Genomic DNA, 16,575 nt, shown 5'->3' with positions numbered 1-16,575 from the left:
ACATTAAAAACTGTCCAGTTTGTTTATCCCTTTTTTGCTTTTGGAAAGATCAACAAGAGACAGAGCTATAATACTAGCTCCAGTCTACTGACTTTGTAGTAGCTTTCAAGTATTCATCTATAAAAGCAAAAATCAACACTTTTAGTATACAAAACAGTAGAAGATTTTAAAGTTTAATGGCATTTAAACTTTAATAAACCTATATGTACGTTATAATAAAATATATATTGTTCTACTATTAAATCAACTTAGAAGACCCAATTGAAGAAAGGAAAAATCACAATACCCCAATCCCTTTTCTCTAAGAAAGTATTAACTTTCTCCTGGAAGTACTACAGCAAAGGATGGTGTCAAGAAGGTTAATCATTTTTCAGGTGCTGCCTGGCACTTCCTTAACCTGCCTACACGATCAAGGACTAAAATTGCAGATGATGTTACTGAAAAACCTTCAAATCCCTAAGAGTTACAAGTAGGAAAAAAAAAAAAAAGGAAACAAAGCCTGAACATTTAACCAAATTTTTAAAAAACATTAAAGAGTATCTTTCCAGGTAAGAATCAATGGTGGGGTGTACTGTTCTGAGGGGCTGAGGGTCCTAAGGTTGATCACCTTAGGAAACAAGGCAGGAAATAAGACACTCGCATATGCCACCAAAGCTGACAATAACTTAACTCTTATCTCAGTGGCTGGCATTTTAAATAGGCACCCTCTGTACACACTTTAACCACCTTAACCATTAAGGTGTATGACATTTTTTATTTTTTGAGAGACTATATTATTTGCTATGAAAAAAATCTTGTACAGGAAACTTCTGCTTTTTAATCCAGTCAACTGTGGAGAGCTTCTGTGCAGTGGCAGAGGCTTAGATCCTCAAAGCCATTTGGTGCCTCAAAGGCTTATATGCCTTCACAGATAGGCACCTTGCAGACACTTAAATACTTTAGTCATCGATTATTAGATGGTAATCCCTACTGAAAACCTTGACTCCAAGTAGGTAGAAAAGGGGCAGACAATAAAATAATTGAATAGTAGTTTTCTACAGATCATTCTCTACAGCTGCAGTGCTATTTAGAGGCTGCTCCTAAAACACAGAGAAAGGAGAGCCTGAGTTGGATGACTGTTTTCGTCTAGGAAAGAAAACATGGAGCTCAGTCTTTACAGCTTATTCCAATGGTTATTCTAGAAACTTGCAAGGTATATCTATAAACTCTCAATAAAACTTACATAGAATTTCCTAGAGAAATGCTAATTATGTTATTTTCTTGAAATATACAAAACTGCTGGCCAACTGTTAGGTATTTAAATGTAATTTTACTTGTCTTTATGGTTCAAAGTAAAAAGCAAAGTCATGGTCTAGTATTAAGAACAAATACATGAATACCTGACCCACTACTGAAGCATCAAGCAGTACCAGAAGCTCAGTCGCTCCCTCATCTGCGTCACTAGCACTGACAGCATCCCTGAGCTCAAGGCCCCACAATCCCAAGAGGCCACCCTGGACACCTGCATGTCAGTGTTCTGCCAGCCCCCAAAACTCAACATTTCCAAATGTCACTCACTAACTTCCCCACTCTGTGTTCTGAAGAATGAAAGATGAACCCAGGTCATGGCCCCATGGGGTCTTTGATCTCTTCCCAAGCACAGGTATCACCAAGTCATCTTTTTTTTTCAAATGAGGTATAATTGACATGTGTACACATAGTAATTACATCAAGACTGCTGGTTTCCATCAGTAAAATGTCTTCAGAATCCACTGCATTCCTCTCCTTTTCCTACTGTCACTGTCTGAGGTGAAAAGCCCCTCTTCATCTACCGTCAAGTGATTTTTCAATTTCTTGTTTTCCTTAAAGCTCATCTAATCAGTCCTCAAATTCTAGTGATTATCAACCACATAAGCCCTTCAGGAAACAGTGAAATACATCTAATTGTAACTGCTATTTACTTCAATACTTGGTTTTCATAGCTGTCACTGCTGAAGAATGTGTATCCCAATGCTAAATTGATTCTGATGGAAGGAGTACTTCATTGGCTATACCTACTAAATCAGGAGACTCACTTTTCAATCCCAACCAACAATTTACAATCTACTTTCATTTCCTAAATGCACAGGTCTTTTGGTCTCCTTGATTTTCAGTCTGTCAGTTAATATCTTAAAGCACAATATATACTTAAGCATAGTTCACCATTAAAAAAAAATATATATATATATGCATATATGTACGGACATGGGCTACTCTTATAGCTCAGCTGGTAAAGAATACACAATGCAGGAGACGTCCAGTTCAATCCTGGGTTGGGAAGATCCCTCAGAGAAGGGATAGGATACCCACTCCAGCCAGTATTCTTGGGCTTCCCTGGTGGCTCAGACAGTAAAGAATCAGCCTACAATGTGGGAGACCTGGGTTTGATCCCTGGATTGGGAAGATCCTCTGCAGAAGGGCATGACACCCACTCCAGTATTCTTGCCTGGAGAATCCCCATGGACTGAGGAGCCTGGAGGGCTACAAGCCATGGGGTCACAAAGAGTTGGGCACGACTGAGCAACTAAGCACAGCACAGCCCAGCACATGTGTGGATATGCTTCAGGTAGTCTTGATAATTTCAAATATTTTAGGCCAGCCTTCTGTCAGGTATGATTACTTGGTTGGTTACAGATTTTATTTTGTAATGGGATTAACAAAGAGTTCAAAACAAGAGTAGAAATATCAGTTCTTGCTATGTTGTTTATTCACAAGGACATTATTAACATCATACTGAAAGGTGTTTTTTTTTTTTTAAGCCACTCTCCTTTTTTTAAGGCTAATTTTTAAGAGCAGTTTTAAGTTTACAGTGAAACTGAGAGAAAGGTTCAAAGATATCCTACATACCCCCTGCTCCTACCCCTCCCCCATTACCAATATCCCCCACCAGAGTGGGACATCTGTTAAAAGAGATGAATCTAAACTGACACATCATTATCACCTAGAGTTCATAGACTGGGGTTAACTCTTGACACTGTCTATTTTTTAAGGATTAGCTTAATAAAACCATAAATCCCCTTAACTAGGACATGAAATTTATCAGAGAGGAAGACATCAAACAACTAACCACAGAATTATTTAATTACAGTATTGTAAATCTACAAAGGAGAACCTGACCTTGTCTGAGGGTAGGGGAAGCTGGAGAAAGGAACTTGGAACAGGGTTCTGAAGGATGAGGTGAAATTAACAGGGCAAAGAGGGAGTGAAAGAAGGAGGGAACAGCATGGCAAAAGCCCCTGTGATGGAAAGGCCAGCCTGAGACGAATGTCATATGCCCTGAATACAAACAGCAAAGCAGGAACGGAAAGAAGACAGGCTGGAGGGCGGCAGGGTCAAATCACACAAAGCTACATGGGTCTTGCTGAGAAAGTAGGTCTTTACCCAAGAAGCAGTGAAAAGAATGAAAGGTGAATAACATGATCACCCCTAGATGCTCAATAACACTCAGTGAACAAACAAAAGTAAATATCAATAAATGGAAGAACAGCCACCATTTGCTCTTGACGGACTGTAGAAAAATAATGAAGGAAATACAAGAAAAGAAGAAAGAGATAATGGTCATAACTCTTACCTTTCCATCAAAGAAGTGATGGTTAAACATATTATAATGGCAAAAACTATCTTCCATATAAAACTGTGAATACCTGTAAAATAATTTATTACTGTAGTTACTTGTCTGGTCACAGCTATAAAGTAAATAAATGTAAACTAAATTTTAAAATTATGAAATCACACCTTAAATAAAATCAATTTCATCATCCTTCAGGTTTCTGAAATAAAGAATACTTTCCCCAAACCTCAAGAAGCTAACAATAGTGGATGAATAACAAACTTAGATTATGGTCCCAAGTTTTAATAAGTCAGTGAGAAAACTCATATACAAAAAAACACATATGCCTATGGACCAGAAGATTATAAATAAATAATTCTGTTCCTGATAGATTATTATGCGTTTTAAGCTTGAGTTGGTTCGGCAGTTAAAATGTCTCTCATACCTAATAACGTTAAGGAAAATACTGAATCAACATTTCTGCTCAATAGCTGTTATTTTCTTCTGTGGCTAACAAAAAAGGTATTTAATACAGAGTTTTTTTTTTGTCTATTGCAAATTAGCTTAATAAAATATGCTTCTTAATACACAAGAAAAAGAATTTATGTGCATTTCATATTTACTAAATTAGTGCCAGGAAAGAGGATATTTATTTACTGATTGAATCATTTTATTCTTCTAACATACTACTTTAAAATGCAATCACTAATGAATGGGAACACCAGCTTTGGGTATTAACACATTATAATTTCTACTAATTTACTAGGCAAATTTTGATTTATACCACATTTATGGCTTAAACTTGCATTTACTTGATTTCTGACAAAACTGAAACTTCTTTCTTCCTTAATTTTATTTGTACTGACTATCTCTGTTTTCCTTATTTATGTCTATGGGTCTTAATGTCTTTCTTGCTGACTTCTGAGGGTTTTCTTTGTGAAATATAGAAACCTCTTTCAATAGGATTCTGAACTTCCATAGTTTTGTCAAAAACAGTTCACACAGGACCACACCATCCTTCTACAAAACACATAAGCTAGGGAAAAGACTGAAAAAAATCATGGACACATACTGACTTATACAACTTCTTTAACCAAATCATGATAGAGGCACTTCTTTGCTTCTACGTCTACTCACAGTTATTTAATACCATCTGCACGATCACCAACCATGTTGAGTATTTAATACAATGGAAAAGCCTAGTTTATCCTCTTTCTATTACACCGTGACTAAGAGTACAGCTCGAGAGTCAGGGGGCATGGTTTCAAACTCTTAAGTCTCTCAGTTACCAGCTGTATAACTTTAGTAAGTTATTTTACCTATCTGAGCCCCAGTTTCTTCATCTGCAAAATGGGAAAATGATTTCTACCCCATAGGACTAGGTAAGAATACATAAGATAATTATGTAAAGTGCTTAATACAATGCCAACTATAAAGCATATACTGAGACTTCAGGTATCATTATTTTAATAAATACCAGCTATAAAGATTTATGTCTCAATGTCTCTAATACTAAGGAATTAGGTTTATGTCCAACCAAAATTTCTCCTCCTGTAATCTAAACCCATTTCCTCTTATTCTGTGGAGACAGAAGAACATCTGTTCACCATTCTTAATACAATATCCCTTAATATCATTACTGTTAGTACATCTGCTGACATAAATTTAAACTGAAGAAATAAACAGAAGGCTTAAATAACAGAAAATATTTAAACGATACACTGTAACCTAAGGAACACTCCAAAAACTGTGTGACAATGTCAATTACCATTATTTAACAAATGTCTTCCTCTTTAACCAAATCCCAAATAGCTGATAATATATCCATATCAATTATTTAATTTACATATATATTAAGACTAGTACAGCTGTAGATCAACCATCATTGAGGTGTTCTCCCTTGCACTGCTTCGTGTGAGCAAGCGAAAAATACAATCCCTTTTTAAATGTATTTATTTCTACCGCCCTCTACTTTTTTCACTGCTTCACAACGCAATAGGTATTTTTTTTTAATTAAGAAAGAAAATGTTATTTACATAAAATTCAGCACAGCACACTTGTCCAAAATGTTCTCAGTAGCAGTGGGCAGAGCCAGAGAGAGAAAAAAGCCAAGGTTTCAGCTCTAAGCTTCCATCAAACACAAATAAGGGAGCGTAATTATTCATATTTTAAATTACGAAAAATCACTCAACATTACCCTCTTAAAATGAAATTGGCCACAAAGAATTATTCTCTCCATTGAATAAGGCAAACAAAACCAATCAGAAATGCATACACTTGAAAACTGCTCAAAAGGACATCCATTTAATTTGGCCATTCATTCTCTTTAAATGAGAGCCAGTTACCAAGTATGAAACATGTTCTACACACAGGAAATGTAATCAAGAGCTGAATAAAATTAGTTCACGAAATGAACCTAAGAAATTCAGCTTTTTGATATAACTTTATTTGGATGTAGTTTGCCAAACAGAATTTCACATCTTTCAGGCTAAAATTGGAACATAGAGAAATCCATCTTAGCAAATGTTAACTTCATATCTTTTTCTTGTTGCTCACTTGCTAAGTCACATCTGATTCTTTGCGACTCCACGGACTGCAGCATGCCAGGCTTCGCTGTCCTTCACCACCTCCTGGACTTGCTCAAACTCCTGTCCATCCAACCATTTCATCCACTGTCACCCCTTTCTTCTCCTGCCTTCAATCTTTCCCAGCATCACAGTCTTTTCCAGTGAGACAGCTCTTTGCATCTGGTGGCCAAAGTACTGAAACTTCAGCTTCAGCATCAGCATCAGTCCTTCCAATGAATATTCAGGATTGACTGGTTTGATCTCCCTGCTGTCCAAGAAGGGACTCTCAAGAGTCTTCTCCAGCACCACAATTCAAAAGAATCAGTTCTGTGGCACTCAGCCTTTTTTATGGTCCAACTTTCATACATACATGACTATTGGAAAAACCATAGCTTTGATTATATGTACCTTTTTCAGCAAACTGATGTCTCTGCTTTTTAAAACACTGTCTAGATTTGTCATAGCTTTTTTTCCAAGGAGAAAGTATCTTTAATTTCATGTAGTCACTGTTTGTAGTGATTTTGGAGGCCAAGAAAATAAAATCTGTCACTGTTTTCACTCCCCCCGCCCCCCCACCCCATCTATTTGCTGTGAAGTGATGGGACTATATTTCATGATCTTCTTTTTGTGAATGCTGAGTTTTAAGCCAGCTTTTTCATTCTCCACTTTCACCTTCATCAAGGGGCTCTTTAGTTCCTCTTCGCTTTCTGCCATTATAGAGTGGTATCAACTGCACATCTAAGGTTGTTGATATTTCTCCTGGCAATCTTGATTCTAGCTTGTGATTCATCCAGTCTGGCATTTCACATGATGTATTCTGCATATAAGTTACATAACCAAGGTGACAGTATACAGCCTTGACATACGTCTTTCCCAATTTTGAACCAGTCCACTGTTCTATGTCCGGTTCTAACAGTTGCTTCTTGACCTGCATAGAAATTTCTCAAGAGACACGGAAGGTGATCTGGTATTTCCATCTCTTTATGAAGTTCATATCTTAGATGTTCAGAAAAGGGCATTTAGGACTTCCCTGGTGGTCCAGTGGTTGAGAATTCACCTGCCAATGCAGGGGACATGGATTCTATCCATGGTCCAGGAAGATTTGACATGCTACAAGGCAACTAAGACTGCAAGCCACAACATCTCAGCCTGCACTCTAGAGCCTGTGCTCTGCAACAAGAAAAGCCACTGCAATAAGATGCCCATTTGCTGCAACTAGAGAAAGCCCATACCCAGAGACCCAGTGCAGGCAAAAATAAATGGAAGGAGGGAGGGACGGAAAGGAAAGAACATTTACAGCACGTATACACAGATCCCTAGAGTTGAGGTGGTTCTCTGCAGCTCTGCAAAGACCTTCTGTAGGGCAACAACAAGCCAAATTCAAAGTGCCAAAGGAACTATCTACTGCCACACTATACTACACAGGAATGTTTCCCTGATTTAATTGTGGTCTCTGAAAAATGTGAACCAACCCCACACTCCATCATAATGTAAATACAGGCAACAGGCAGAGTTCATTCTGACTAGTAACATATTTCAATTAAACCAGCTCTCTCTTAGCACTCAATGTTGACCTTTTACGGAACTGACTCAAAAATAGAGTAGCTATCAAAGAAGCTAAGCCAGGAGACCACAGTTCAATACCTTCAGCTTTTGTTTGCAACACACACAGAGGTTTGCCGACACAGAAAGAAAAAAAGCATCTGTGTGTTCCATAGGTTATAAAACAACCTTTATCTACATCACCTACTCCCTACTTAGACCAGGGGATTTAACTATAGGCTCAAGAAAGGTGAGACTGCAAGGTATGGCATTTAAGGCAAAAGAGTCAAAGCACAATATAAATCTTTCAAGTTAAAAGTAAACCAGTAATAAGACTTAGAATTTCTTTTTAAGCAATTTTAAAAAATTAATGTGACAGTGATTAACTTAAAAAAATAATACTAGTAAATCAGATAAGATGCAAAAAAGAGTTTTGGAGAACAGTGCACACTGATGTGAATATACTTCACTTACTTCACACTACTGAATGGTATACTTAAAAAACCTGCTAACATAGTAAATGTTATACTATGTATATTTTATTGCAACTTAAAAAAAAAGCAAGTAAATCAGGGCATGAGCAATGAACAACACAAAATAAAATTTTTTAAAAATTTAATTTAAAAACAACAGAAAGAATGAAGTGTTTAGGAAAAAATTAAACAGAAGAAGTGCAAGTCTTGCACACTGAAAGCTATAAAATATAGTTTAAAGAAATTAAAGAAGAGCTAAATAAATGGAAAGATAGCTCATATTCATGAAACAGAACACTTAAGATGGAAAGACGTGGATTTGACCTCTGGGTCAAGAAGATCCCCTGGGGAAAGACACAGCAACCCACTCCAGTGTTTTTGCCTGGGAAATCCCATGGACAGAGAAACCCAGTGGACTATAGTGCGTGGGGTCACAAAAGAGTTGGATACAACTTAGTAACTAAACAACAACCCCTCAAATTGATCTACAAATTCAATGTGACTCCTACAAAAAGCTCAGCTAGCTTTTTATGAAAACTGATTAGGTAATTCTAAAATTCATACAGAAATGCAATAAACCCACAATAGCCAAAATAATCTCAAAAAAGAATTAAGTTGAAAGATACACACTTCCCAATTTCAAAAATCACTACAAAACAACAATTGAGATTGCATGGGCCTGGCCTAAGGATAGACACAAATAAATGGAACAAAATTTAAGGTCTACAGATAAATCCACAGATATATCATCACGTGGTTTTCAATAAGGTTCCAAGAGCATTCCGTGGGAAAAGAATAATCATTTAAACAACGGTGCCAAGGCAACTGGATATCCACATGTAAAGAATGAGACTGGACCCCTACCTCACATCATACTAAAAAAATTAACTCAAAATTAACTAAATGTAAGAACTAAAAATTAAAAACTCTTAGAAGAAAACAAATGTAAATATTCATGCTTTTAGACTAGGTAATAGTTTCTTGGTGTGACACCTAAAACATAAGCAACCAAAGAAAAGAGAATAACTTTGACTACATAAAAGTGAAAAGACAACTCACAGAATGAGAAAAAAATATTTATGAATTATATATCTGATAGGAGTCTAATACCCAGAATACATTAAGTACTCTTTCAATTCAACAATAAGACAAATAATCAATTTTAAAAATTGAGCAAATGACTGAATAGACATTTCTCCAAAACGATAAACAACTGGCCATAAGTTCATGAAAAGATGCTCAACATCATTACCACAATGAGACACTATTTCAAAAAGACAGACAGTAACAAGTGTTCATGCACATGCGAAGAAATTGGAACTCTCATATATGGCTGTTGGGAAAGAAAAACTGTGCAGTCACCTTGGAAAACAGTTTGGGAGTCCTTCAAGAAGTTAAACAGAATTACCATAGGACAATTGTGACTGTGACTTTGGTCAAGTTATTTAATTTCTTAGCACCTCAGGTTTTCTATTCTGAGGAAAGGAGAATGTTAATAGCATCTATCCTAGAGGGCTATTGTGGGGACCAAAGAATTTAGAATAGGGTTTGACATGTGACAAGCATTTACTAAATATCAGTTATAGTTAATATTTCATGTTATTATGAGAACTTAAAAGTTAAATTTCTACCTTTAAAATAATACCTTTATAATCATTTAATAATACTTTAGGAAATAAACAAGGTAGTTAAAAAAGAAATTGATATATTCACTCAATGGAATAGTACACAGTCATAAAAGGAAGTACACTTAGATGCTATGACATGGAGGAATCTTGACAACATTATGCTAAGTGAAAAAGGTCAGACACAAAGGGCATATATTGTATGATTCCATTTATATAAAATATCCTGAAGAGACAAATCTGGATGAAAGAAAGATTGACGCTTATCAGGAGGAGTAAGGAGCATATCAGGAGAAGTAAGGAGTCTCTCTTTAGTGTGATTTAAAATGTCCTGGAATTATGGGTGATAGATTGCAGATGTAAAACAGTGAATATACTAAAAACTGCTGAAATACACAGTTAAAAATGGTCTGTTTTAAATGAGTTATATCTCAGTTTAAAAAAAGAAATTGAGTTTATCTTTAAGAAGACGTCTGTCACTCATGGAATTTCTTTTTCCTGAAGATTACTAACATTAAATAGGTATTTGTAAAGAGTGTGCTCGTCTTGTTAATAAGGAATGAGAGTTGCAGAAAATGTGGGTTATTTCTGAGACACCCACATGCTTACAGTAGGTAACCCAAAGCTAACTTGGAAATCTAAAGAAAAATAAATGATGAAAGCTGTACTTTTTATTGTGACTTCTATACTTTTAAAATTCTGTCTGCCTTGTTTTTAGGGAGAAAAAGCATATGTAATTTCACAGAGAATCTGAGTAATACTGGAGAGAACACAACAACTACTGGAATATTGGCTAAATAGGTCCTATCAGATTAAAAAAAAAACAACAACTCAAAGACTGATTCCTTCAATACACTCAAGAACAAGAAAAATATACTAAGGACATGGTGTCTCATAGACTTACCATGAACTCCTAGAATTCAAACAATTACAGAAGATAGGAAGAGTACTTCAAGTTTACAGAATTAGAGTCTGTGGATGGACACATCTGCCGTCCTGTGCTGTAAATAAAAAATTTGTATCTTCTCAATTACAACCAGAGGGAAGACTCAAAACATGGTCCACTGTCTCATCTGTTTGTTCCAACATATCAGGTGCTGTTTAATTCTGATTCTCTCCCACAAAGCTTATCTGTTTGCTTACTAATTAGCCTCTGCCTCAGGACCTGTTTCCTAGTTAGCACTCCCTTCACTTCAGGCTTCATCCAGTGAAAGATAGTATGCACACCCTTCATTAAAAACATTAAAATACACATCTTATCCCATTTAAGACATTACAATAAAACAAAATCCCAGAGGAAATTCAGAATTACCCTTGAAAAGTAAGTATATAAGAAGAAATTTCACTCAACAGAAATGTATGTCTAAATTATAAGCCAAAGACAACTAGATACCTTCACAGAAAAAAATTAGGAAGCATACTAGCAAAAAGCCTACTGCCTCCCTGTCAGCTGGTAAAGAATCCGCCTGCAATGCAGGAAACTGGGGTCAATCCCTGGGTTGAGAAGAACCCCTAGAGAAGGGAAAGGCTACCCACTCCAGTATTCTGGCCTGGAGAATTCCACAGACTGTACAGTCCATGGGGTCGCAAAGAGTTGGCCACAACTGAGTGACTTTCACTTTTACATGCTGAGTCTATCTAACTGAAGAAATACCTTATAAACAATTACTACTTCTATATTAAGTAAAGGGTTATAACAGGATTAGTAAAAGGAAAACATTAAAAAGAAACAGAACACAATGAAGGAGAATAAATATTATACTTCGTAAACCTACCGAAAATCAATATCCAATAAAAGGCTTCTAATGTTAGACTTCTTGCCACCTGATTCTTTCAACCTGATCAGCTCATGTAACCTAAAGCAATCAGTGAAAGCAAATTTAGTAAGAAATGACTAATGTCACATGTAACAAACAAAAAACCCCATCAATGGTCTCCTGATATTTCTAACATTTCAATGAAACACTGAATTTCAAAGTATTTTTAAATGCTGGATCTCATCTAAAACAGAAAACTCTAGAATTAATAGTAAATAACTGAAGATTCAAACCACAATCTTCTATCATACATCAGAAATCTGTAAAGATTTCGCTTGAATGGAATAAAAATTACAAACTCCTTCAGAGAAGGACTACATTGTATACTTGAGGTTGCATGTTGTACCCTCTATACAGTAAATAACTACTCACTATATTTCCTTACAGTTTAGAAAGCTGGTGATGGGAGAAGCCTTTAAAATACTGTTATCACATACCTTGGGGTCCCAACACACAGTACTCTTCTGAATCCAAGGTTTGAGAGTAGGTCTACCAAGAACAGACAGCTCCGGTCAGCAAACAAATACTGGGCATTTGTCTTCTTGTTTTCCAGTGGATAAAGGAGTTTACTGGGCCTTTTTAACTGGGTGATAGAAACATCATCCACTACCTGATGTTCATGATGCTTCTCCTCATCATCCGGCAACAGCAACTGCTGACAGCTCTGACAAAACTTTCTCTGAGACAAGGGCAACTTGATAAACTTCAAGTACCTTCAAGATGCGACAAAACACAAAGCAACACAGTCTAAGTTGGTTACCTTAAAGGCATTTGGTTTTTGCCACTTCTAATATGCAAAAAGTATTACTCCTTAAACAGTGCTGTGCGTGCAAGCATGCATGCTAAGTCACTTCAGTCGTGTCCAACTCTTTGCAGCCCTATGGACTGTAGCCCACCAGACTCCTCTGTCCATGGGATTCTCCAGGCAAGAATACTGGATTGGTTTGCCATGCCCTCCTCCAGGGAATCTTCCCGACCCAGGGATCAAACCTGTGTCTCTTATGTCTCCTGCATTAGCAGACTGGTTCTTTAACCACTAGCACCACCTGGGAAGCCCAAAGAGTGCTGTATGAGGAAGTAAAGGTACAAAAAACTGTGGAATGTTGGCTAGAATTTATGTCTGGCTGCATACCTAAAAGTAGAAAAGGATCAGCGATTTTGTAAGAATTGAGATGCTCCAATTTAGCCACTGGATGAAGATCAATATTCATTTAAAATGTGAATATAATATATTACTCAAACAACTTAGTAGTAATGGAGACTACTATCGCCTTTAAATTTATTGACAAATCCATGTATTCCAACTTGGAAGTGTTAACCAGTCTGGCTCAGTAAGACAGTCATTTTAAAATGAGAAATTAAGATCATTCTTCAATTTCTTATGGCATACTTAGCAAGAAAAATTACCTCTTAAAAGAAAAAATGTTCCCACAAAGTTCCTCTATTCTTAGCAATACTGATGGAGGCAGTTCTGAGAAGCTCACGTGCAAAACAACAAAACATTCTGTCCTGCTCGTCTCTGGGGTTCCACAGGTCGTGTGCAGAAGTGCCCTTTTGGGGGGCTTTTCTGCTGCTCCACAGGGTTTTGGAGCTGGAGTCACAGGAACCAGTAACTCATCAAGCCAGCATTTTGGAGGACTCAGAGGAATCCTTCATCTCTTGAGCACTCAAAGTTGAGCAGAGCAATTTGGTTTTGATGCTGTGCCAGCAATCTTCTGAAAATGAGTTACTGGAACCCGGAGAACAGGAACTGTGTGCAGTACCACAGGCATTTTATGCTGGACAACAGTCTGTTTCATGAGATCAAGCCCTGAGCCTTTGGAGTGGGAGCACTGACTCCAAGACCCTAGACTACCAGAGAACTATCAAATAGTGAGAACTCACACAAAAGAAACCACTTGAATACAAGACCTGGCAAAATCCAACTACCAGTATCACCCTGTGCAGGAGGCCTCATCTAAACAACAAACAAAACAAAAATACAAACCCAATCATCAGCAGACAGGATTACCACCTCACTCAGCCTTGCCAATCAGAGGAAAAACAAACAAACAAACAAACAAACAAAAACTCAGCACAAACCTCACCCTATTCAAAGCTTACACAAACCACTGGATCAAACTTAGGAGGGCAGAAACCAAAAGGAAAAAAGAATTCAACCTTGAAACCTGGGAAAAGGAGACCTCAAACACAGTAAGTTAAAAAAATAATAAAAATGAAAAGGCAGAGAAATACCACACAAATGAAGGAACAAACTAGAAACACATAAGTCCAAATAAATGAACAGGAAAGAGGCAAACTACCTGAAAAAGAATTCAGAATAATGATAGTAAAGATGATCAAAAATCTTGAAAACAAAGTGGAGAAAATACAAGAATCAATTAACAAAGACCTAGAAGAATTAAAGAATAAACATACAGAGACAAACAACACAATTACTGAAATTAAAAATACTCTAGAAGTAATCAATAGCAGAATATCTGAAACAGAAGAACAAATCAGTGAGCTGGAAGAGAAAACAGTGGAAACAACTTCTGAAGAGCAGAATAAAGTAAAAAGAATGAAAAGAATTGAGGAGAGTGTCAAGAACCTCTGGGACAATATCAGATGAACAAACATTCAAATTATAAGGGTCCCAAAAGCAGAGAAAAAGAAAGGGTATGAGAAAATTTTAAGGAGATTATAGCTGAAAACTTTCCCAACATGGAAAAGGAAATAATCAAGTCCAAGAGGCACAAAGAGTTCCATAAAGGATAAATCCAAGGACAAATACGCCAAGACACATATGAATCAAACTAACAAAGACTAAACACAAAGTTCAGTTCAGTTCAGTTCAATCACTCAGTCGTGTTTGACTCTTTGTGACCCCATGAACTAAAACACGCCAGGCCTCCCTGTCCATCACCAACTCCTGCAGCCTACCCAAACCCATGTCCATTGAGTCGGTGATGCCATCCAACCATCTCATCCTCTGTCATCTCCTTCTCCTCCTGCCCTCAATCTTTCCCAGCATCAGGGTCTTTTCCAATGAGTCAGCTCCTAGCATCAGGTGGCCAAAGTATTGGAGTTTCAGCTTCAACATCGGTCCTTCCAATGAACACCCAGGACTGATCTCCTTTAGAATGGACTGGTTGTATCTCCTTGCAGTCCAAGGGACTCTCAAGAGTCTTCTCCAACACCACAGTTCAAAAGCATCAATTCTTCAGCGCTCAGCTTTCTTTACAGTCCAACTCTCACATCCATACATGACTACTGGAAAAACCATAGCCTTGACTAGATGGACCTTTGTTGGCAAAGTAATGTCTCTGCCTTTTAACATGCTGTCTAGGTTGGTCATAACTTTCCTTCCAAGGAGTAAGCGTCTTTTACTTTCATGGCTGCAATCACCATCTACAGTGATTTTGGAGCCCCCCAAAATAAAGTCAGTCACTGTTTCCCCATCTATTTGCCCTGAAGTGATGGGACTGGATGCCATGATCTTAGTTTTCTGAATGTTGAGCTTTAAGCCAACTTTTTCGCTCTCCTTTTCATTTTCATGAAGAGGCTCTTTAGTTCTTCTTCACTTTCTGCCATAAGGGTGGTGTTATCTGTGTATATGAGGTTCTTAATATTTCTCCCAGCAATCTTGATTCTAACTTGTGCTTCTTCCAGCCCAGCGTTTCTCATGATGCACTCTGCATATAAGTTAAAAAAGCAGGGTCACAATATACAGCCTTGACATACTCTTTTCCCTATTTGGAACCAGTCTGTTCTTCCATGTTCAGTTCTAACTGTTGCTTCCTGACCTGTATACAGATTTCTCAAGAGGCAGGTCAGGTGGTCTGGTATTCCCATCTCTTTCAGAATTTTCTACAGTTTATTGCGATCCACACAGTCAAAGGCTTTGGCATAGTCAATAAAGCAGAAATTGATGTTTTTCTGGAACTCTCTTCCTTTTTCCATGATCCAGCGGATGTTGGCAATTTGATGTCTGGTTCCTCTGCCTTTTCTAAAACCAGCTTGAACATCTGGAAGTTCATGGTTCACGTATTTTGAAGGCTGACTTGGAGAATTTTGAGCATTACTTTACTAGCTTGTGAGATGAATGCAACTGTGCTGTAGTTTGAGCATTCTTTGGTATTGCCTTTCTTTGGGAGTGGAATGAAAACTGACCTTTTCCAGTCCTGTAGCCATTGCTGAGTTTTCCAAATTTGCTGGAATATTGAGTGCAGCACTTTCACAGCATCATCTTTCAGGATTTGAAATAGCTCAACTGGAAATCCATCTCCTCCACTACCTTTGTTTATAGTGATGCTATCTAAGGCCCACTTGACTTCATATTCCAGGATGTCTGCTTCTAGGTAAGTGATCACACCATCATGATTAACTGGGTCCTGAAGATCTTTTTTGTACCGTTCTTCTATGTATTCCTGCCACCTCTTCTTAATATCTTCTGCTTCTGTTAGGTCCAAACCATTTTTGTCCCTTATTGAGCCCATCTTTGCATGAAATGCTCCCTTGGTATCTCTAATTTTCTTGAAAAGATCTCTAGTCTTTCCCATTCTATTGTTTTCCTCTATTTCTTTGCATTGATCGCTGAGGAAGGCTTTCTTATCTCTCCTTGCTATTCTGTGGAACTCTGCATTCAAATGGGTATATCCTTCCTTTTCTTTGCTTTTGGCTTCTCTTCTTTTCACAGCTATTTGTAAGGCCTCCTCAGACAGGAATTTTGCTTTTTTACATTTCTTTTTCTTGGGTATGGTCTTGATCCATTGTCTCCTGTACAATGTCATGAACCTCTGTCCACAGTTCAAAGAAAGAACATTAAAAGCATCAAAGAACAACAACAAGTAACATACAAGGGAAACCCCATATCCTTAACAGCTGATATTTCAGCAGAAACTCTGCAGGCCAGAAGGGAATGACAGGATATATTTAAAGTACTGAAATGAAAAAAATCTACAACCAAGATTACTGTACCCAACAAGGATCTCATTCAAAACT

The 16,575-nt window shown here is 37.3% G+C and overlaps 1 protein-coding gene across 4 annotated transcripts in view; it reads right to left on the bottom strand.

Annotated features, from left to right (window-relative positions):
• The window catches only part of ZCCHC4 (zinc finger CCHC-type containing 4), a 59,271-nt gene that overhangs the window by 22,316 nt on the left and 20,380 nt on the right, over positions 1–16,575 (bottom strand). For 2 of the 4 annotated variants that reach the window (XM_040237960.1, XM_040237963.1), the window contains exons 4-6: positions 12,030–12,305; positions 11,551–11,631; positions 3,590–3,662 (exon numbers count right to left, since the gene is read on the bottom strand). In XM_040237960.1, coding sequence (XP_040093894.1) covers positions 3,590–3,662; positions 11,551–11,631; positions 12,030–12,305 — 430 coding nt within the window. The remainder of the gene's footprint in view (positions 1–3,589; positions 3,663–11,550; positions 11,632–12,029; positions 12,306–16,575) is intronic. The other 2 variants (XM_040237961.1, XM_040237962.1) reach the window with 2 other exon arrangements.

The sequence above is a fragment of the Oryx dammah genome, unplaced genomic scaffold, assembly GCF_014754425.2.
Source record: "Oryx dammah isolate SB20612 unplaced genomic scaffold, SCBI_Odam_1.1 HiC_scaffold_3, whole genome shotgun sequence".
In the NCBI taxonomy this organism is placed as follows: domain Eukaryota; kingdom Metazoa; phylum Chordata; class Mammalia; order Artiodactyla; family Bovidae; genus Oryx; species Oryx dammah.
Note: the sequence above shows the minus strand (reverse complement) of the source record. Positions and strands in the feature narration are given on the sequence as shown.